Source organism: Apteryx mantelli, chromosome 2 (assembly GCF_036417845.1).
Source record: "Apteryx mantelli isolate bAptMan1 chromosome 2, bAptMan1.hap1, whole genome shotgun sequence".
Taxonomy (NCBI): domain Eukaryota; kingdom Metazoa; phylum Chordata; class Aves; order Apterygiformes; family Apterygidae; genus Apteryx; species Apteryx mantelli.
The window spans coordinates 93,760,880-93,783,389 of NC_089979.1; the positions used below are offsets into that span (position 1 = coordinate 93,760,880).

At 38.8% G+C, this 22,510-nt stretch overlaps 1 protein-coding gene and 1 long non-coding RNA gene across 3 annotated transcripts in view; one reads left to right on the forward strand and one right to left on the reverse strand.

Moving 5' to 3' along the window:
• Positions 1-3,110: 3,110 nt before the first annotated feature.
• Positions 3,111-15,927, reverse strand: LOC106491023 (uncharacterized). Of its 2 annotated transcripts, none has more exons than XR_010883395.1 (4): positions 15,779-15,927; positions 14,651-14,750; positions 11,413-11,554; positions 3,111-3,357 (listed from the first exon to the last, which is right to left on the reverse strand). It is a non-coding gene; the product is annotated as an uncharacterized lncRNA (long non-coding RNA). The 2 variants fall into 2 exon arrangements; XR_010883394.1 differs by having other exon boundaries at positions 11,413-12,118.
• Positions 15,928-16,088: 161 nt separating this feature from the next.
• RECK (reversion inducing cysteine rich protein with kazal motifs) overlaps positions 16,089-22,510 on the forward strand; it is a 75,321-nt gene continuing 68,899 nt past the window's right edge. The window contains exons 1-2 of the mRNA XM_067291072.1: positions 16,089-16,251; positions 20,159-20,217. Coding sequence (XP_067147173.1) covers positions 16,173-16,251; positions 20,159-20,217 — 138 coding nt within the window. The 5' untranslated portion in view covers positions 16,089-16,172. The remainder of the gene's footprint in view (positions 16,252-20,158; positions 20,218-22,510) is intronic.

A 22,510-nucleotide genomic window follows, 5' to 3' on the forward strand; every position in this document is an offset into this window, starting at 1 on the left:
TTGCCAGCAGATCAAGGAAGGTGATCCTTCCCCTCTACTCAGCTCTGATGAAGCCACCCCTGGAGTACTTGTCCAGTTCTGGGCTCCCCAGTACAGGAGAGACATGGAACTACTGGAACAAGTCCAGTGAAGGGCCACTAAGAGGATGAGGGGACTGGAGCATGTCTCATATGAGGAAAGGCTGAAAGAGCTGGGACTGTTCAGCCTGGAGAGGAGAGGGCTCAGAGGGATCTTATCAATGTGTATAAATATCTGAAGGGAGGGTGTAGAGAGGATGGGGCCAGACCCTTTTCAGTGGTGCCCAGTGACAGGATGAGAGACAATGGACACAAACTGAAACACAGGAAGTTCCACTTGAGCACAAGAGAACAGTTCTTCACTGAGGGCAACAGAGCACTGGAGTGGGTTACCCAGAGAGATTGTGGAGTCTCCATCCTTGGAGATATTCAAAAGCCGTCTGGACAGGGTCCAGGGCAACATGCTCTAGGTGACCTTGCTTGATCAGAGGGGTTGGACTAGATGATCTCCAGAGGTCCTTTCCAACCTCAACGATTCTGTGATTCTTAGTAATGCTTATTTCCAGGGAAATATTTCATTTACTTTTCTTTCATTTATCAACTTTAATCTATTTACACATCCCTGAATATGTAAATATAGAAGATAGAAAAATAGAGCAGGAAACTGATCTGGAAATATTTAGATGCTAGTATTCAGCAATTTTTCACATAGCAAGTACCACTGCAGAAACTGCATTTTTTTCCCTCTTCCTCCTTAATGTATTACTTGACTGACTTCTGCTTGGTTTGCTATCTGGAGTGGAGGCCACATGCAGCAATGCTGGCCTGGAGCTGTGTGTACAGTGATTGTCTGGCCAGGAGACCTTGCAGTTTGCTCAGCTGTCCAGTTGTTGCTGTTTAGTTAGCTGAACACAATTGCTTTTGGGTAGGAATTGAATTAAGTTACAGGTTAGAAGTTATGGATGTTATGTTGTCATGCAGAACAAATGGTCATATATTTCAAAGCAACTGAACTGATCCTCCTTTAAGATTTCAAGGTGCTTTTTACTGGCATTCTGGGATATTTGGAAGGGTTTTTTTCCATTTATTTTCTGGAGGGAATGTGAAATTTTCTTTAAATGCAACTTATTTGTTTGTACTGGATAAAATGTTAGGGCAGCATTTCTTTCAATCTTCTCCACTGCATTTCTGGACAAACTAAGGGAGTGGGGAGAAGACTGGCATTTGTGTCATATAGCTTATAAGTCCATACAGAGAATTTAAGTACCTAAGTTATAAATCTAGAGTGAGTTCAGTTGCCTCAAAAAAGGCTTCAGCTGCCATACTTGATGTCCCAGGCTAACACATCTACTCAAGACAAGCTGATATGACACACAAAGCATGGCAGAGCTACATCTTGCTGCAGTGACAGCTGGCATACCCTAGAGTGTCTAAAATGACGCTAAAAATTGTGCTTAGAAAACTGAATCCCATCCCTAAAGTCAAGGGATATGAATATTTGTGTATGTGTATGATATATATCTTTCTGGAGACTTGTAGAGATATCATCTGTCCTTTTTGTGATTGCAGTGGATATTCATCAGTTTTTAGCTGTTTTTTGTTTCATTCATACGCACGTTTTTGGAGGAGGGGGAAAAAATGTCTAAAATGAACAGAATTATGTTGTTGTTCTATATAGTTGATCAGTGCTGTAAATTCCTGTTCATTGCAACAAGAAATCAACCTATAATACTGATCTTTTCACATTTACTTCTCTGTATATTGTCTACCTTGGCTTTTTCAATTTCATTTTAATAATTATTTTTAAAAATTCTCTGCTTTGATCCCTCTTGGACAGGTGTGTCTGGTCCAAATCAGGCCTCCATAAAGTAGCTTTGGATTTGTTTTTTGTTCCCTTAAGAGAGCAAGAAAACTTCCACTGATGATGAACTTCTGAATTAATATTTCTGTCCAAAGCTATAGGCCTATCCTATGGGAAGAGCAAACCTACAGATAGGAAAGTGAATTTTATCTTACTTGTGGTTAGACTGATGCTGTTTAAAGTTACCCTTTGCAGGGAAGAGCTTCTAATGTTGAATGCAGATACTCATGGCACCCCTTTTGAGGCATGTGCACAAAAAGAGAGCGGGAAAGAACAAGGAAAAGCTGAGACAAGGAAATTTCTGTAATGTTTTAATTCATTTTTTATTTTATAGTGCTAGTAAGAACTAAGTTTTAGTAGAATATGTAAGATAATACCTATTTGTAATTGAGCAGTCTGTCAAGTGTCTGCTAGTATATGGGTAGATATTTTGGCTTATGAGACCAAGGTATGCGTTGTTTTTTCCCACTGGTGGAGCCATTAAATCTATGCCACTTGAATTCGTGAGAGGAATTCATGCAATTTGCAGAATTGTTGCTTGATTCAGCAATGTTTTGCATCATTGATCCTGAGTGACAAGGCATATATTTTCCAGAAAAGATGTTTTGTTGTTCTAGAACATGAAGTGACATAAGAAATTGTACCTCAATAAATCACGTTGTGGAATGTTGTTGAGGAAACCTCTGTAGCTAGAACATCTGTGCAAAGTCATTACTTCCCCCAAGGTATGAATGTTTTAATTTCTGTTAGTCTGGTTAACTTGTATAATAAACAGATTGATTAATATTAATTATATTACTTACCATTTATTGTAATTATTATATTAATAGAAATAATATGAAATTACTTTTCATTTGTTTGTTTTATAACTACTAATCTAACTTGATTATTTGTCAAGCATTTTTACATGGTTCCAATATAATGTATTGCTTTCAGGCAGTTGAAGTTTTTTTTAGTGTTTGGATTTTGTTTTTGTGGCAACTATGTGATACTACTTAAATCAAAATGGGACACTTCCTTGCCAAAAAATCCTGTCTGTAAAGATACAGAACTATTCTTTGTAGGGGATCATAGGCATTCAGTTCTTGCAAATTATTTTTATTAGTCTGAGTCTCTTTCTTTCCTGCACTATACAGGCTTGAAGTTGGGCGTTTCCCACATTTGTGTATGTTGTCTTATTTGCTAATACATTCCAAAAAAAGTGTGTATAGATAAAGAAGACTCACTTAACTGATCAAGAAATCAGGTTGTGGCCAAAAAACTTTTGACTTCTTTTGTTTTTCAATGCCTTTATTCTTCTCATTGCAATACCTGAGCACTTCTTTTCTGTCAATGTATTTAGGGAAAAATAAGAACAATTTATGTTTTCTTTGACTGCAGTGTTCAGACAAGTAGTTGTTGTCTCTCTTTTGTTTTTCCTGGTTCCTTAGTTTCAAAGGCATGGGCTTGTCAACCGCCTAGGTAGAGATCATTTGGTCCCTGGAAGGAACAAGATAGGCTGTTCTGTAATGATGTCTGGCTTTTTTTTTTTTTTTTTTTTTTTTTCCTGTGGCGACTTCAAGCAGAAGTGAAATTAATCAAACAGAGGCAATTAATTACTTTGAGGTAAGTTCTGAAGTTTCTACAAATTGTAATACCTCTGTGGCCTTGGAGAAAATTAGTTAGATAAAGTAAAATCAGATATGCAAACTGCTCATATGCTTTCTTTTTTTCCAGCATCAGAAGCAATACAATCCAGTACAGTTACATTTCTTATCTTTGTTGTAAGTGCTATTGTAGTGCTGCTAAGTCTGTCTTTTGTGGTTTAAGGCCCATTACAGGATTGGTCAAACTCAAATGCATTGGTTATGTGCACGTGATACTGAACATGGCATGCTGGATGGCCTGCTTCAAATGTTGGAAACAGCACACATGCAGTAAATTAAATTGTTTATTGCATAAAAATTATATTTAATAGTCATTGCAAAATCTAGTTGATTTAGAAAACGTAAAAAGAAGATATAGTCATCCACATACCTTTTTTCTTTTGGTCAGTTTTGACTGATGCCAGTCAAAAACTGAAATGTTTTTAAAATCTGCTTTATTTCAATGATATCTTTCTTTTAACAGAAAAAAAAAATCTCCCTTACATTTAGGATTTGTTTGATCATTCTTGTACCTCAGGAAGTGACTCAAGATTACCATTTTTAGTGCAAAGAATAGTAGCTCATCAAATAATGCTAGTAGAATGTGTAGGTGGGTCAAGAGTTAATATCTTTCTTTAGGAATGAATGGTAACTTAATATGAATATCAGTTAACTTGATATGAGTTTTCTTCATTGGAAGGAAGTTCAGATTTGATAGTTATTCAGCTGCCTTTTTTTTTTTTCTTTAATGATCTCCCTATGTATGGTACCAAAACAACCATGGTATTTCACATTTAAAGACAATAATCATAAAATTATATTGCAGAAGCAACTTTATTATTCTCCTGCCTTGCATATTCTGTGCATCTTTACCATAGGTGAAGTAAAATTGTAATTAGATATTAGAAACTATCTCCATTTCTTAACTCATCTTCTAGTTTTTAATAGAGTATCATTGCAGATATACCAGAGGGGATTACTAAAGTTGCAATTCATTGAGTGATTAAGTTGTAATTAGTTGATTGAGGTGTGGAGCATAGCTAGTCTGGGTGATTGCTTTCCACTTATCTTTAAAGAATGCTGCACCCAATGAACAAATACTGTATGCCCTTTGTCATTTTTGTGAGTCTGGTTAGGGAACCACTCAACTCCTCTTGTGGCTCCCTTTGGAGCTATGAGAATAAGAATATGTTTGCTGGACCCTCAACTAGTTACGGTTCTGCTGCAAGGGATTTAAAGATTTTTAGAAAGATGAGCGCCCTTGGAAGAGAAGGAACGAGAAAGAGCAGTTGTCAGCCCTACCTTTCTTCAATGATACTTCTCTGTTGAAGAACAAAGATTTGAGATAGTAGACTTCTACTCTCAGTTAAAGATGTATTGCTATCTTTATTCTTCTCTAAAACTGAACACTTTTGCTTTAGTCATTAAAGAGCGATCATTAAAAGGGGGTGAACTTGCTTATAAAAACCTATTGCCAGGTTACAGCTATATGATCTACTATAATAGCTCCAGCATACTCACAATGCTTCTTAAAAATCCTGAAACTATCTCCATCTTTAATCATACTATGAATGCTAAGAAGCAAACAACTGCTAACAAGGAAAGTCTTGTCTTTAATATACATCTATTTAAAATCTTTTCAGCTCTGAAAAGAAATGTATATAATATAACATTATTCAGCAATTCAATATCAATTTTTTTAGGAAAAAGTCATTATGAAGAAGTCTGGAGAGGTCAGTGCCAAGGAGAGAATGTTGCTGTGAAAATCTTTTCATCACATGATGAAAAATCATGGTTTAGAGAAACTAAAACTTATACTCTACATTTTCAACGTAAGAACATAGTGGGTATGATTATTTCCAAGTAAAAAAAGACTTACTTCCTCATTTTAGAAATAAATATATGAAAAATCTTAATCATTTCATTTTAGGGAAATATTATCTTTTGAAAACAAAAGGAGTTTTCCAGTATTTTAATTGTTCAAATTTATAATGTGCTTGAAATTTTTATAGAGAACTTTGAAGTGTCTGAATTATGTCATTGGAACTTTTTTTTTTCTTACCAGCCTGTAGTTTTGCAGATGATTATCTCTCTGGTTTTGTTTGTTTTATTAAAAAGAGGTTGGAAAAGAACATGAACTATATGACACAGAGCCCTTTAATTTTATTTTTTCAAATCAAAGTAGCAAACATTTAGGCTCCCATATATGTTAATGGAACTGAAGAAAAGTGTCAATTGTAAATCTGTCTAAAATGATTGTTTTCATAGCTTATTCATGTACTTAAATCCTAATCAAAAACAATTTTATTTAATGAGTTGGTGAGACATAAAAATAGTCATTAGAATAAGACACTGTAAGTGGAATTAACCTCTTTTTAACAGAATACAATTCTTACTGAGAATTCATAGTCATTGGCACAAAAAGATGGTTTGTAAAGAAAAAAGGATTATGTTTTTGGTTCTTTGCTTTTTGTTTTTTTATTCTATTAATGTTAATACCTTGTGATTGATACCTTATGGTTCAGGATTTATTCACTTGTACAGAGAAAATGCTAGATGGGATAGAAGGACCGTGACAAAAATATGTAATGGCTGTTTGGTTGCATTGTGCTTCACAAAAGGTTGTTACGTATGTTAGGTACCAGTGCTGATAGTTCAGGTGACTCTAAAATCATTGATCTAGAAGCAAGGCAGAAACATAGCAAGGATAATTTCTCAGTAAGTTATAAATATTTTTAGGAAAGGTTCTTAATCCAAATTCCCTTCTTTATTCATAATGGTTTTTTTCTAAACCTTCCTGATGTTTGGCACTTGACTTACTATTTAATTTCATAATATTCCAGATAATGGTGAAACAAAAGTACAAACTATTACACAGCTATTTTAAGTGTGCAAAATGGAGTAATTCTGTTATGTCTTTATAGATGTAGATTCATATAACCTAGCCATGTACTCTCTGCACAGTGTATTTTTAAAATAGGCCTATTTTGTATGTTCTTCTGAGGAAAATAGTTCCATAAATATATTCAAAGCACAGATTTTGCTGAGATTACTGTTTCAGTCATATACTCAAGCAGGCATTTGCAGTAGCTATAGAGAAAGGAAGGTATGCAGAGCTAATGTTCCTGGGATGAATTAATTCTACAGGGTTGTTTCTTGCTTCTTTGGTAATATCTATAATTCCTTTGTTTTTTTGTTACTAGAACAGCTTGTTTTTATTAGCTTTTTTCAAATATTCATTACATATTCCCTCTTTATTAAAGAGAGAGTAGTGATAGTAGATTGCTGTCACAGCTGACTGAATACAGTAGTGCAGTATACTGTTCATATAAAGTGCTTGCACTGAAGGCAAAAAACAGGCATGGGAACTTCCATTGACTGGGATTTGACTGAGCTTTTTACAAAACTTAAGTTGACTTGATAGGATCTAGTAATCCATTTCACAATAGCAAATAGAAAATTAAGGTTTTATATATTCATTTTTATTATATAATTGCAGGAGAAGTTCCATCTCCTCCTTTGAAGTATTTGATGCTGTACCTCCAATGATAAATAAGCCCAGTTTGCTCACACTATGTCTTAAAATATAGGAACGTGATGCACAGAAAATGTGCACATTTTGAATGAAGAGAACAATGCAACGAGTTTGAACTTTGTGCTGGAAAGAGATGAAGTTTGGCAGGTTCTCAGTTCAGGGAATGAGTTTTGATATTTAGAAAACATTTGCAAGAAGATAATGCTTTCTAGAGATGAAATGATTTGTTTGTTACTGTCTTTTTTGGTGATTAGATCTTATTCCTAAGTTGAATATGTAACTTTTTTCCTAATTCTCAGACAGGCTGAAAAATTTCAATAGCTTCCTTTGACATGTTTCCATTACAGAGTTAAGAACAAAACATTTGTAGGAGGTCAGTTACAAAGCTTCAGCCAGAAAAAGATTGCTTTCATCTATTTCAGGTTTGTTTATCAGTGCATTCAGATCTGCCCTTTAAAGACAAAATTCTTTTACAATAATATTTACTTTGTTAACTGGAAGTTCTGTTCATTTCTCGCTGTATTGAGGTCTATTTAAAGAATCATAGAAAAAAAGGGCTGAAAGATTCCAAGAAATCATCAAACCTTTCATACTTCTCCAAGTTAGATAAGCTATACCTATGTTTTGACAAATATTTTTTTCTATACTATTTCTGAAAGTCTCCACTGACAGATATTCTACAACTTCTTTAGACAATACATTTCATTGCTTCACTAGCCTTGTCTTCGGAAAGCTTTTCTTGACATCTAACCTGAATTTTCCTTGCTTCAGCTGTTGTGGAAGGAAATAAGATATGTTTAACACAACTTGTTCTTGACAAAATGCATGTTGACTGTTGCTTGTCTTGGCAGTGCTAAAAAATAATGTCTTGGACGATTTATTCCTTCTCTCTCCACCCCCCCCCCCCCAAAGAATCTAAGCAAAGTTGACTGGTATATAATTTCTTAGTTCTTTCCTTTGTCCCTTTTTAAAAAGAAGCACTGCATTTGATCTTTCCAAATCTTTTTGTACACTCTCAATCCTTCACAAGTTGTCAAAATAATATTAGAGTTCCAACATTACATCAGCTGTTTTTTTAAACTCCTGTAACGAGCTAATCACCTTCAACTAATTTGAAGGAAATATTCTGATCAGTTTTCACCCTTTTCTAGCCTTTATGATTGAGAGATATAGTCAGCTAGCTAGCAGCTTCAGTAATATCAAGGATTAATTAGCATAGATTTAATAATCTCCTGTTAGAGCATTTCTGCACAACTGTAGCACTCCAGCTTTTCTACATATTTGGTTTGATATTAAGTAGGTAATACTGATTAATTTTATGTGACAATGCTAACTTCAAATCTGTATGAATCAAACTTTTACTTTAAAGTATTTTGTGTGTTAATTTTAGGCCTTGCAGTAGTGAATTCCCAGACAAACAGCCAGTTAGATGTCAGAAATAATCCCAAAGTTGGCACAAAACAATACCTGACACCAGGACTACTTAATGAATCTATTTTGGTTGATTGCTTTGATGCCTATAAACATGTTGACATATAGGGATTTGGTCTTACTTTATGGGAAATAACAAGAACAGTCAGTAATGGTGAGTTTAAAAAGGGGGAGCAGTGTTAAAATGGAGTTTTTCTAGGCATGTAAATAGAATTAGGGATCCCTTGACAATGTTTTAACACATTTTATTTTATTTTTTATTTAATTAAATATTTTAGCAATATTAAAATTGTATTTCTAATACAAACTCTCTTCTGTAGCAACAATAAAGAAAAAAAAAACCCAAATATTAACTTAGCCAGCCAGAAAATCAGTATGTCAGAATACTGCTTCCTTTGCTGCATTACATTTGGAAACATGCCCTCAGTGTTTCCTAGAAAGAATGAGTTTGTTCTGTTTATGTTGCACACCAGCTTTCTAGGGATCGAGATGGAGTTGTTCAGCGTTTTGCAGAAATGGTACTTTTAAAATTGCACATTGTTGTTTAGAATGGCACGTTTTGCTAGTGTGTCAGGTACTCAGAATAAGCAGCGTGTTTTACAGGGATACATAAATGATAACATGCTCCTGCAGAAAAATTCAAAGAATCTAAGAGGGAGGGAAAAGAATGTAAAATCCAGCAACAGTTACTAGCTCTAAACCTTTGATCTGTTCTCAGCTGTTTTATCTTGCCATTCACTGTTTTTTTCCTTTTTTTTCCAGACTGTTTCACTTCCATTATTCTTTTTTTTTTTAATTTTTATTCTAATTTAAGTAACATATAGGCACATTGATTTCTTTTTTTTCCAATTTACATTTCCTAGTTTAATTGTAAAATCCTTCAGGTGTTTTTTTCAAAGGAGAGGTTCTCAAGCTGGTTGTTACAATGATCCAGAGACACCCAGCTGGTTATATATCCTGATTAACCGTGATTTGCAGATGTTACAGTAAGAGACCTAAAAGTAATTAGATTATTTGGTTCAGTGTTAGGTTAGGTGATATAAAGGTCATCTCCACAAACAGGAAGGAGCTCAGAGTCACAGTGTCAGTTAGGGGAAGCCCAATAACCCAGTCAGAGAAAGAACAGCCCTGCGCCGAGCTGTCCCAGGAGAGTCGTGGGCCAAGGCCCGGGTGTGAAACCCTGCTGCCGAGTGAGCTGGAGAGGCTCTTCGCCTCACCTGACAGCCTGAGGGGAAGTTACTGCCTACAGGGGTAGGGCACACATGATGGGATGCAGTGGAAGAACATTTGGGGATTGCACAAGACTTACGGGATGTTTAGGGGAAGAAACAAAGGCAGGAAGAGGAAGGGATCAAGGTGGTTTGGGGAGGAACAAGTGTCTGTTCTGTCTTCTCATGCAACTCCATTTCTAAGCGTTTTTCTGGGCAAGGGGCTGTCTGTTCTGTGTGTATAGAGGTCTCTGTGCCAGCAACTGGAGTCTGGCCATGGGTCACAGAGGCCTGTACATCTGTGGCGTCAACAACTGAAGTGACTGGAAGAGTGAAATCAAGTGCCAGCAACTGGAGTGGGGACTACAGGTCATGGGGGCCCGCGTTCCTGTGGTGCCAGCCCCTGGACAGAGTAAGGGAATGTATGGCAGTGTGTAATAGCCTGGCTTGTGATTGCTAGCAATCTGGCCAGTAGGTCAAGTGGCTTAGGAGCTGGGTATATGTGCCTCTCTGAGAGTGAGAGACCAGCCTGGGTTGGCTGCTGGTGAGACCAGAGGGTCAGGCCAGCTGCCAGAGGGACTGTAGCATATTGGGGGATTGATGGAGAGGCCAGTTTGCATGTGTGTCTCTGTTAGGAGGCAGCTGGGGAGAATGAGGATCCAGGACAAGTTACTGGGTAGACTGCCTGTCTAAGCCCAAAAGAAAAGTGAATATCCATTTTATGTACAGCCAAAGACATAGATGTGTAATCACTTACTAAATACTGTTATTTGTCCTCTTGGACAGTGAGTCAAGGCCAGAAAGGAGATAGCATTTCTACTTACATGAGCATTGCCCCTCTCTACTATAGTACAGGAGTACCAGAGTTTATATTCAGATACTTGAGTTTAAAATATGTATTTTTTCCTCACATTTTAAAGGGGTCAGTTTTCTAGCCCTCAAAATCATTAGTCTGCCAGTGTAGTTTCCCTCATGTCCAATTTCTGAAATTGGGGGGGGGGGGGGACTTTTTTTTCTAATATCAAGCCCCCAGTATTGTTCCAGAAATCAAATTGAAATGATTTTCCATCCCATTAGAGAAGTTTTCTACATGAAGGTACTCCATATTCTTGCAGGCAACCCTGACTTACATAGAGGTAGTCATGAAGGTAGTGAATTGATATAGTTACATTAATTCATAACTCTATTTTAGAAAGTACAAAGTATGAAGAGTACAGAGAGTATAGAGTACAAAGGGAGTATAGAGAGCAGAAGTATAGAGTGTAGAAAGCATCTGACCAAACAGCATAAATGTAAATATATCTTCATGACATATATTTATTTTAGACATTGTGTTTAGTATCATCTTTTCTAACATAGATGGACTTAGTAATCAGACTTTACTGATGCAGTTTTTATATGTTAAAGAGAATGAATGGTCTTGATGTTTCCATCAGTTCACAGTCTGTTTTTGAAGTACCCATTTCATATACTCTGTTAGAAAGAAATGTGTTTTCCTTCACTCAGCATTCTTATTTGTAGAGAAGCAGGTAGGTCTCTAATTCCATAACTGATTTCAGGATTTTAAAATTTAGACTTTCATATGACTCTAGTTTCAAGTCATTTGCTCTATAGAGAAAAGTTAGGCAACATAAAACAGAGCCAGATTTTTTGATGACACCTTTCAAGATGCCTCCTTCAATGAACATGAGATCTATTTTGAGTTCATTTTCAAAACTTTAGAATAGTTTCTTACCTTATGTTCACTGATGATGAAAGAATCTTTCTTACTTATTTACTCCCTTCATGGTGAATTGTAATTTACGTCGTACATCTGTTTAATCACTTTGACCATCCTTCCAGGGATATACTCCATGTATGCACCATTAATTCTTTGCCTAAAGAGAAATTCTGTGAGCTCTTAATATGTGCCACACATTTAACTTGCTTAAGATTAACGGTAGATGTTTTATTTAGTATTAATTTACATCTTTGTTGCCCTTAATTTTGTAGCTACGTTGCTTATATATAACATTATCAGTGTAGCCGCACACTGCTTCTGATGCATGTGATACCAGGTACCAAACCTTACTTTTGTGTGTGTTTTACATTTTAATATAATTGCTGTGAAGGAAACACCTTTTTTGGTTTCCAGTAATTTGAAAATAAATTAATCTTTCTTGTACATTATTTGGGAAGTCAACTATTAATGCTGCCTGGCATCTAAAGGGGAAAAGAATAAAGTAGCTAAGGTTTGCCTGACCTTTATGTTTAAGAATAAAACTTCTTTGAAAGAGTCTTCATTGCGGCAATCTGTCTTTCTCAGGCTGAAGAAACAGGCAACATGCTCACTAGCTAGCTAGGAGCTTGTTACAGACATCCTTTGGATATGCTGGTCCCGCAACTGGATCTACCGTGGCAGTTTGCACATAGACATATCTGAGGTAGTAGTATAGGTCTACCTAGTCCCAGCAAAGAAAACAGCAAGCCTCAGGCTAACTACTCAACATGTGCACGTGTGCTAGAACTTTGGCACTGACTTACTATATACTTACTCAGTTAATATACAAATTAGATAAATTAACACTAATTAATGTTTCAGTAATTTTTAAGATAAGGAAGCAGGTTTGAATGCTAATCATAACAAAATACGATGAGTTAAGTATTCAAGCTACTACAAAAAAAGACATAGCTGAATGAACAGACTACAAACATTTTATCGTATTCTAAGCAACACAAAATACAGCCTACAGAGTACAATATTCCTTTTTCCGTAGCATTTGACAGGAGCAGCAAAAACATTTTTGGTTCAAGGTACATTTGCAGAAGGGTTTCTGTCCTATCACCAAGTTTTAAAAATATGCTGTCAGGGTATTTATAGCAAACTGCTTTACACTGAGACATTTAATTAATTCAAAAACAAAAAATCCATTTCTCATTGTTAAACATGGAGTAAGAATTAATTTCAAATGGCTTCTGTTTTGCTTTTTTTTTTTTTTTTTTTGCTTGTTTGCTTGTTTGGTTTTTGGAAGGTCTGTATGCATAGTGTAACTGGAAAACAGTAGCCTGCAGGTTTAACATACAAACTCAAAAAAAAAAAAAATCTTTGAACTTTTTTTAGAACCACTGAATTAAGAAGTACTTGTACTGTTACTACTGAATGCGAAATTTTAAAAGCTGATATTATTTCAAAATTCATTATTGCTTCCTTAAAACAAACGAAATAATTCCAGTGGTCTCACTTATTTCTTCTGGAGCTGAGGTTGTGACCTGGAGTGAAAATCCAGAGACTTTAAATTGCCCAATATACTACCATCTTTTCTCTGCCTCTTTGCTTGTGTAATAGTTACTTACTACGTTGATAATACTTCACACTTGCATAACATTTGGGGGAAACAGACTACAAAAACCACATTACCTGCTCCTGATATTCACCTTCATCTGAAATGAAACAAAATCAAACCATTTAGCATAAGAAGTGGGTGAAAAATTGTAACTAATTGGTTCAGGTCCCCTTGTATTTTCAGTGAAATTAAATCAGCCCTAAAATTTGGCCATTTGGCCAATTTTGCTTTTGGATCTGCTTCCACCTAGTAGTCCAAAGAAAAATTGTGATTCTGATGAGATACCAGGCAGATGCAGAATTAGAAAAAGTCACCACAGAGTTATGTTTTGGGGGGAGGGGGGGGAGAAGACAGCTATTTAACTTTATATGTAAGCCCTATTATTTAAAGATAAAAAGCATTTCTGTCCTCTGACCTGAACATTTTTTTACAGTCAGATTATTTTGTCTACTTTTCGGTTTCTTGAATTCACAATTAAAGTTCTGCAAGTACCATCTATCCAGCAGCAGTAAAGCTACATTCTGAATATTTTAACAGCATTCTTAACTTGTTTGACTTCAAATTAAAATACAATTAATTGTACTGTCATCTCTTACAGCTTTGCTCCACAAAGAAGCAGCATGATTTAGTTGCTCTGTACTGGTGATTGGAGTGTTTTCTGTGTTGCCTTGTGTTTTGTTTTGTTTCATTTTGTTTTCCGGACCTTTTGTGATACGATACTAGAATTAATGGCTTACTACACTGACTCCCTACAGATTCTCCAGACTGTAGAAGACCTATGGAGTCATTAATAGCCTGGTGGCTTGACAGACTGTCTTTGGAGGAAGGAGTTTAATGGGATGATAGGCTGGAAAAAGGATACAAGCAATATGTGGGACACTGAATTTTCTGGTTTTTTTAAGATGTTTACTGTTTCACTATGGCCGGAGAGTCTGATAATGAGATGTTAAGCTGTTTATCCAAGAAGTCTGGAACTGTCAGAAGCTGGCATATTCACTTTTAAATGACCAGACTTATTAAGGCAAAACAATTACTAGCTGTGAAATAAGCAGTAATTTAAATTTGTTTTGAAGTCGTTGGATGACTTAAATTTAAGTTCTCCTGAATTCTTAAAAAATGAGATCATTTGTTTTTACAGGAAAAAAAAATTACTCAAGGCCCTGCTGTGTAGAGTTTTCTTAAGTTACAAAGTCTTTTTGTAATTAGAATATGTCTACACTGTGCAGTGAATCTTCACTGGTTAAATTTCTTTCATGCTGCCATGGATAGAAACTTCCCATAGCTGAACTGTACAAGAGACCACAGTGCAGACATAAAACACTGATGAACTAAAGGGCTCTAAGAAGAGCAGAAATAGTAGCAGTCAATAGAGCATTTCAGGTTCTTTTCTAAAACTGAAGTCTGTAATATCCATTACTGAGTTGCATGGAGTTGTTGCATAGGTAGTGAGAAGGTTAACTCCTCAGACTAGCTGAGACAGCTTCTGTATCTCTGTCCTTAAAACTAGACATGAGCCATTCTCAGTTGCCCAATGGGTTTGTGTTAACACTTACCTGAGTGCTTTTGGTAGCTTCACAAAGAGCAAGGAGTTAAAGCAGATTATGAATCAACAAACTTCAGCAATGACAACATCTTAATCACTTTACTTACCGGATTAGCTGTAAATGGGATGTTCCTCCAGTTTTAAATATCATCCCCTAATAGGTAACCTATGTTTTGTGCTGTTTAATTCATTTCTCCCCCATGGTCACTGGATATGTGAGATCATTTCAAGTAGAAAATAACATTATGTGGTTATACAATAGGCTTACAATCAATAATTAAAAAATAATAGGTGGAACTATATTAATAATTCATATATTTTATACAGAAATAATTCAATAGAGGTCTCTGCCTCCTTCAAAAGAGTCTCTCCTAAATATTATTTCTTTCCTTAGCCTGTGCTCAACCTGTTCTCACTCTCCTGTCATTCCCAGGCCCCCTTACTGCTCCAAAGCCCTTCTCCTGAGCAGACTCTTTCTTCCTGTCACTACCTCTAACCTAACTTAAGCCTTACTCTACCTTCTCCTGCCAGTCAAGAGCTATCAGCCTATAACATTTTGGAAATCTTCTGATCAGTTCAGTTGGATAGATGGTCCCAGCTTGGAAAAAATAATGCTGTTCTCAATTAATTCTATTTATGGTCTAAAAGATTTCAAGTGCATAAAAATGATAGGAAGATCAGTGACTAACAGGCATTGCAAGCATTTCCTGTGAAGAAGAGGAGGAAGCAGTCACTCCTGCTGCCCGGTGTGTGACAGCACCCAGACCCATGGGAAACCCAACCCCAGAGGTTCCCGTGCTTATAGGAGCAAATGTATTTCGCTTTTCTCGCTAGAATGCCCATCACTGCTGCTGCTTCTACAGGCGTGCTCCGTCAGCCCCCTGTTAAATTCGTGTATGCTTCGAAAGATTGCTTTGGTTTCTCCTTCTTCTCGCACCTGTGCCTGCCAGGAGATAGGAGCTGCTGCCCCGGCCGGGGCGCCCCTGTGTGGCCGTGGTACCTAGGCGGTACCATGCAATACCAATACAATGCAGCGGCACGGCCCGCTGCGCTCCGCGCGGCAGCCGCTCTCCCCGTAGGGCAGGCAGCCCCCGCTGCCTGAGCGGAGCTGCGCCGGCCCTGCTGGGCCCTTTTGGCGCAGGACGCTGACACCCCAGCGGAGGAGAGGCAGGGCTGCCTGCGTTGGGGCGTTGCGCTGACGAGGGAAAACAGGCGAGTAAAACACTCATCCTTACAGCCTCCCGGTTCGAAGCCTGTCACTTTGTGGCAAAGCATCTTCCTTTTGGCTGTCTTCTCTGCACGTGGCGGGGTGGAAGCGGGAAGCCGCTGGCCGGGCGGGCGGCAGTGGCGGGCAGCGGCGCGGGGCCGCCGGCGCCGGACGCGGCCGCCCGGGGCAGGGGCGGTGCTCGCTCTCTGGAATGTCCGCGGCGTCCGGGCAGGGGGCGGGGCTCGGCGCGGGAGCCGCAGCCAATGGGGGCGCAGGAGCGGCGCAGAGCTGGGATAGGGATGGGGGGGGGGGGGCAGGGGGACGCTGCCGGCGTCAGAGCCTCGCCGCCTCTCCCGGGGCAGGAGGGGAGTCGCGAGGCGGGATCTTGGCGCGCCAGCGTGCCGCGGGCTCGTGAGCGGGCCATGACGTTAACAGCCGCTCTGTGGCCCTGGACCTTGCCCTGCCTGGTGGCGGCCGCGCTGCTCTTCCCCGGGGCGGCCGGTGAGTAACGAGCGGGGAAGCGAGGCGGCTCTGCAGGTCCCTGCTCGGCAACATGGCGCAGGGGCGAGGCCGGCCGTGGGGTGCCGAAGCCCGCGGTGAGGCGGGCGCAGTGGCGTCGTCCGCGGGGACAGAGCTCGGTCCGGCGCCGCGGTGCCTCCCGCCCCGCCGCAGCGCGGGGAGGGTTCCCGAGCGCCCGGGGAGGGGGGGGTGGCACTGCCGCCACCCGCTGCGCCCACACCTGCCCCGCGGCTCAGGGCGACAAGTAGCTGTGGGGCCGCAGCAGGTGAGGCCGGGGGGCTCCCCTGCCTTGCCCGGGTGCCCGCGGGCAGCTGTCAGAGAGGGGCCGGGTCGCCTTCCCGGCGTCGTTCCCCTTCGCGCTGTCCCCGGCCTCCCCGCACCGTCGGGGTCCGCCTGCCCCTCTGGGAAGCTCCCGCCGGCACCCCTTGCGCGAAAGCTAGCGGGCTGGAGCGGAGCGGATGCACGCAGCTGAGCAGCTTGCTTTTGTGCCAGGTGGGATGCAGGGAGGGGCCCGCCTTCCCCACCCCCTGCTGGCAGTGCGGCAGGGACAGGCCCCTTCTTTCACCCCATGGGATTACGTGATTTGGGACCAGGGCTTCGGTCTTCTGCTGTCGTGCTGGGAGTAGGTAAACTTTCAAGGCTGTGGTTTGAGATGGATCAGGAAGGAAAAACCTGGCTTCTGTATTACGATCAGAAATGTTAGAACAGTCCGTGTTTTCCATCACTGTTCTGATAAATCAGGAAAGCCTGTTTAGTTTAAGAAGGGCTCCAGACGTGGATAGGTCGATAAGCATATCAGAAAGGTTATTATGAGTCAAGGAGCTCTGTGCAAAGTATGGAAGGCTTCAGCAAAAACATTATTTTAGAGACCAGGGAGTTTAGGGTTAAGATTAGAATTGCCAGATGTCCAGAGAAAAGGAGTTTTATGCCCTACGTGAAAATGGAGTTGTAAATAAAGGTTAGGTATATAAAAAAACAGTTTTAAAATAATTTTGCTCAAGTTTTCAGTAAGGAAAGTAGTATTGAATTAAAAAAAAGTGAAGGCCAGATGTTTAATACAGAGAAGTATGGTGGTAAAATATAGTTTCCCACATTAAAGTTGGGATATCAGTTAACTTTCTGCCAGTACTAAAAACAGTAATTAGAAGACATCACAAACGTAGACAGTGGCAAATAACTTTTAATAAATTGATCGCGTTGCCAATACTGTCATATGAATGAAAAATGTGAAATATGCAATGCTTACATTATGCAGTGAGTACTTAATTACATTAAGTAATACTTAAATCTACAATCCTCAATCATTTATGGGCATGTCAGTTCTGAATTCTGTCGAGGAACGTTTTTAGGAACAAGGCAGTAAATAGCTACTGGAATGAAACATGACATGGTCTAGCCCAGCTTTTCCTTGATAAACCTAATTTCATACTGCTGAGATAGCAGATCTTGTCAAAGAAGAAAGTGTAGTATTTCTTATTAGTTAGACATGAGTGAAGTTGTGAAATGAAACCTGGAAAATGTTAGTAAAACTAGAGAAAGTGCAAATAAGGAGGTAAGAAACTGACTGACAGAGATGTCATAAGGTTATTTCAGAAGAGATTGATTGAGGGAAAATTCAAGAATCATGCTTGGGATGGATATTACTAATAACTTCCATTTATGACTTTAGCACTAAAGCTCAGTATAGGCCATCTAAATTTCCTGCTAATTCAAGATACCATCACTTGATTAGGATTTTGTATAAAAGAAATTGAATGACCACAAGGTTTAACATATTGTTATCTCATTGTGGCACTCTCTAGTATAATTGATAGGACTTGAAATTCAGCAGTGGAAGTGATAGAGAAGGAGAATTATCCTCCTTGTATGTTAGTTGATCATGGGAGGGTTGAGAGCCACTGGAAACTAATGGTCAGTAGGCCAGAGATTATTAAATAATCTGTGTGAAGGAGGTTTTAAGTGAAAGTTGTCTAGGATATTCATGAACTCAGATAGTACTGATGTATGTAATTAAACTTGTAGAGGCTTTTATCATTGTAAATTTCTAATAGTCTGGCTTTATAATGGGAATAAGAAAGCTATTCGACTAAGTGAAATAATTATTGAATTTTGAATTTGGTGGAACCTGTTTATGATGAGGCTGGTTCTTAGCATGAGTCAGCTTGCTGAATTTAGTGCAGGGAAATCTGCGAGGTCCTATGGGTCATCCTCAAATCAGAAGATTTCTGAAGCCTTCAGCGACATCTGTTTATCCTTTTCCGTGATGGTGGGAAGATGGCAAAACCATCAAAGTCAATTTTACAATTTCATTCTTTCATTCTGTTGTGTTGTAAGCAGGATTTTACTGCTATCTTTGTTTATTACAAGCATTTGGCTTTGTTGTTTCTATTTATTAATGAAAATATTCACTAATTACAAGCTCTACTTTGCTTTCTCCTCTTCAGGAATTATAGGTTTCCACATAAAAATATAGCTTGAACCTGTAGTAGCCATTTTAAATTGTGACTGGCTATGATTCGGACAACCTTTTCGCTTTTTTATCTTATTCTGGTTCCTTAAAATTTTCAGGCTTAAATATTCTGAAGTTATTTTCATGTCAGTTAATATTAGAGAATTTTTGTTTTGTTGGGGGTAGATTTTTTTTTTTAACTGGCTACCTTTCTGCAACAGCTATAAGCTTTCAGAGGGAAACAGATAAAAGCTGTGAATTTATGAGGAATTCTTCCCTAAAATGTCTCTTGTTGGAATCAGTGAAAATCCATTTAGATCTGGTAACTAGGTATTGTGAAATACTACTTTATATATGTGGTATCATTGTACAGATTTTTCTTTTATGTTGTATTGGTGTGGTATTTAATTCAGATATAGCTGAGCAGAAATATGTAATCATTAAAAATTTGGGGGTTTGGGGGGGAGGGTTACATACTCTAATTTATGTATTCGCATAGAAAGTTGTATGTGAAGATGTGCTTGGACGTAAAAGGAGCTTTGAAGGAAATCTTTCTTTCTCTCTAAGACATTTGTTAAACAAAGTTCCAAACACTGGGCAATGAGGATGAAAATGAATATCAAGCAGTTGTGCAATTCATTTTATATTGGCCAAACTGAACTCTGAGTGAAGAAAACACTATTTGAGTGGTAGGGAGAAGAAAGCACAACAGATGATGCTTTTAAAAAATGCAACTTTAAACCCCAGTGCTTCATAACTTTTCAGTGCTTCAGTTCTCACTTGTTTTCCTGTTGATGGGTTCATATCTCTGTTTGTCCTATATCTTTCATCCAGATCGACAAAACTTCTCTTAATCAGCCGTTGCTAGTGCAGTAGTTTACAGATCTGTTCTAACTTTTTAAGACAGAGTTCAATCTGCAACTGTGTTCACCACTGTGTATAATGGGCTCCTGCTCCCATTTCCTTTTCCCGCTGTACCTAGTTGCTTCTTCCACTTCTCAGATTCTTCTGTGAACTAATTCAACTCACAAAGACACATAGTTTCTATGTTGGTTTTTTTTACAGTTTTATTCACTTTTGTTTTTTCCTGGGTTAATAAATTGAATTGCCTCATTAAGGGATTTGGCAGGTGCCAAATGAAGCGTAAGGTAAATAGCAGACGTGGCTGCAAGTAGAGGGAAGGCCACTGAGGTCTCCTTTAGGTGGCAGTGAAAGTTTGGGTGTGATTCTGTGAGACTGGACAAGCTGGTCTGAGTAAGCTTCAGAACAAAGATTTCTCATGTTCTTTTTTGCCTTCTTGGAAGCAAGATTTCTCACAGTGAGCTGTGAACTAGATAAGTTGTCCTAAGGGGCCATCAGTTGGGCACTTCTGTTTGGAAGTGATAGTTAAGTGCTTCAAGTCTTTTAAACCTATTTCCTCCCGCCCCTGCTTTTCCATAGGCTTGTCTTGTTGTTACCATGCAAAGGACAACTTAATGTGTCGTGATGTTTGTGAACAGGTAAGTTTATTTTAAATTCTTCAGCATTGAAATCATGCCTATAGACAATGATGTAGCAAGATCAGGGCTATGGATAAATGACTATGTGTGTATGAATACTATTCAAAAATCTATTTACTTGCTTTATTCATAAGGTAATACAAAGAACAGTTTGTGCTAAATTCAAGCTTGGAAAATGTTCTTCCACAATGTATGTTTAGATTTTTACCTTTGAGTAATATGTTGCCCAGCTTTATGCAAATATGTATGTGTATATATATGTTTTACTGACATACAGTTTTTATATTAGAATTGTGTCCTTGAATCATACCTGTTCCCTTTTCTTGCCCTTGTTATATATTTTGGAGCTATTCAAGCACTTAATCTGGTTATGATTAAGTTTATATTTATTTGTGATTACACTAACAAAATCTTTTAGTTTAAATTCCTCTTTTCCCTCCCTGATGTAGTTATAGAGTGCAACCAAATTCCCCTTCGGCTTTCCGATTGTTAAGCCAAACAAGGAAAAGTATTTTAGTCCCCTTGCGTAAGATATTCTCTCAGTTCCTATAGTTTTTCCTGCAGCCCTTCCAGCATAAATTTCTCTCTTTGAATACAGGTAAGCAAAATTGTACATAAACTTTTGTATAAACAAAAGTACCACCCAGTCTTAAGAACTGTGTTAAAACTTATGTACAAGAAAGAGAGAACACAGTCCAATATATAATCAAATTTAATTGCAGGTATTGTAGTTGCATTGAGTTGGTGTTTGGAATAATCTGTCCAGCTCTTTTATCTGTTCTATTGGTTTGTAGTTCCCAATTTATCATATGAACTCCTGTTAGTTCTTAATGAAAGGCATTGAGCTTTACTGTCAGATTTCATCCCATTTTGGTTATACTGATTCTCATTACTTTCTAGAGTTTTCTATGTGTTTTTGTTTTTTGGGGTTTTTTTTGTAAGATATTCTGATCTTGCCTCATATGGATGGTACCTCTCTACTCAGATAATGAGCATAATTCAGAATCTTTGTAGTGAGACGTCTCACCACAAATCTAAAGAAGAGAGGCGTCCCCAAATTGTTCCATAAGTGGCTGTCTGTCTTAGCTTGGTTCAGGCAGTATCCTTTTATGAGTGACCCATTTGATATTGGCCAACAAACAGGATGAAGTGGATATCTGCTGCTATTCTACTAATTTTCTTGTTCTGTAGCTTCACCATTTTATGCAGCACAATTTCAAATGCTTTAAGTCCAAGTTCTCTCTTTTAATCCATCTTGGAATGTATCATTTGATACTTCCCCTATTGTTTTAAAAATAAAATTTATAGAATAAAGTTTCACATAAGTGGGGGGTGACACTAAGGGGAAAGATTTGGCTGAATAATTTGCCTTTCTTTCATCTTTCCAAACTCCTTGTCTAAAATATTTGCCATGCGCTTCTTGCTGTGTCATGCTGTACCAGCCTGACATGATAGATTAATTTTAAAAAAGCCCTTTCCTCCTGGACTTGCTAGTTTGAGCCATAGAACATTGTGAGAAGTTGCCTGCCAGGCAGAGGAGTAAAGAGAGCAGGCTTGTGCCCAGTATTTCTATTTAATGCCTAGGGAATGCCATGCAAGTAGGGTGCATGGACAAGAATTTGGCAGTTAACACAGCAGTTTCTTGTAGAGAGAGACTGAGACTGGACCTGTTATGTGCAGCAAGACAGTCTCTGGTGCTGTCTAGGGCAACCACTCATGACATGTTGGAGGCCTTGACCCAGAGGAATTCCTTGAGCAAAAATGGGGCTGTTCAGGTCTTGGGCTGCAGGGAATGCTTGGTATCTCTCCTTGAGTCTGGGGACAGTGGCACATAATTTGAGGGAGTTGTGCTCTGGTCAGCTTCCTGAACTGTTAGATGAAGGAGCTGAGGAAGGAAGCATTGCCTCTGAGAGCATGGATGGGAGATAGGCTCTTCATGGAGACCTGCAGGGGTAACAGCCTGAACCCTGTGTTGCATGGAAAGAAGGATGGCCAGGGGCTATGCTTAAGCAGGTGGAGGCTGGAAGCTTGTGACTTCTGGCAACAGGAAGAAGGCTCTTTTTTTGTCTTTGGATGTGCACTTGCAAAATAGATCTAGGGCCCTGGAACAGGTGAAGAGGAGCAAGCTCCGCTGGGGAGCCATCTGGGCCTAATCCACAGGTTGCAAACAGTGCCATCAGAGCTGCTGATAGTAGTCAGATAGTCCCTTCTCTAGAGGATGGAGGCACTCGTCTGCTGACAGCTCCTTGCTGTCTCAGGAGGCTTATTGTTTAGGGGCTCAGATCTAGGATGT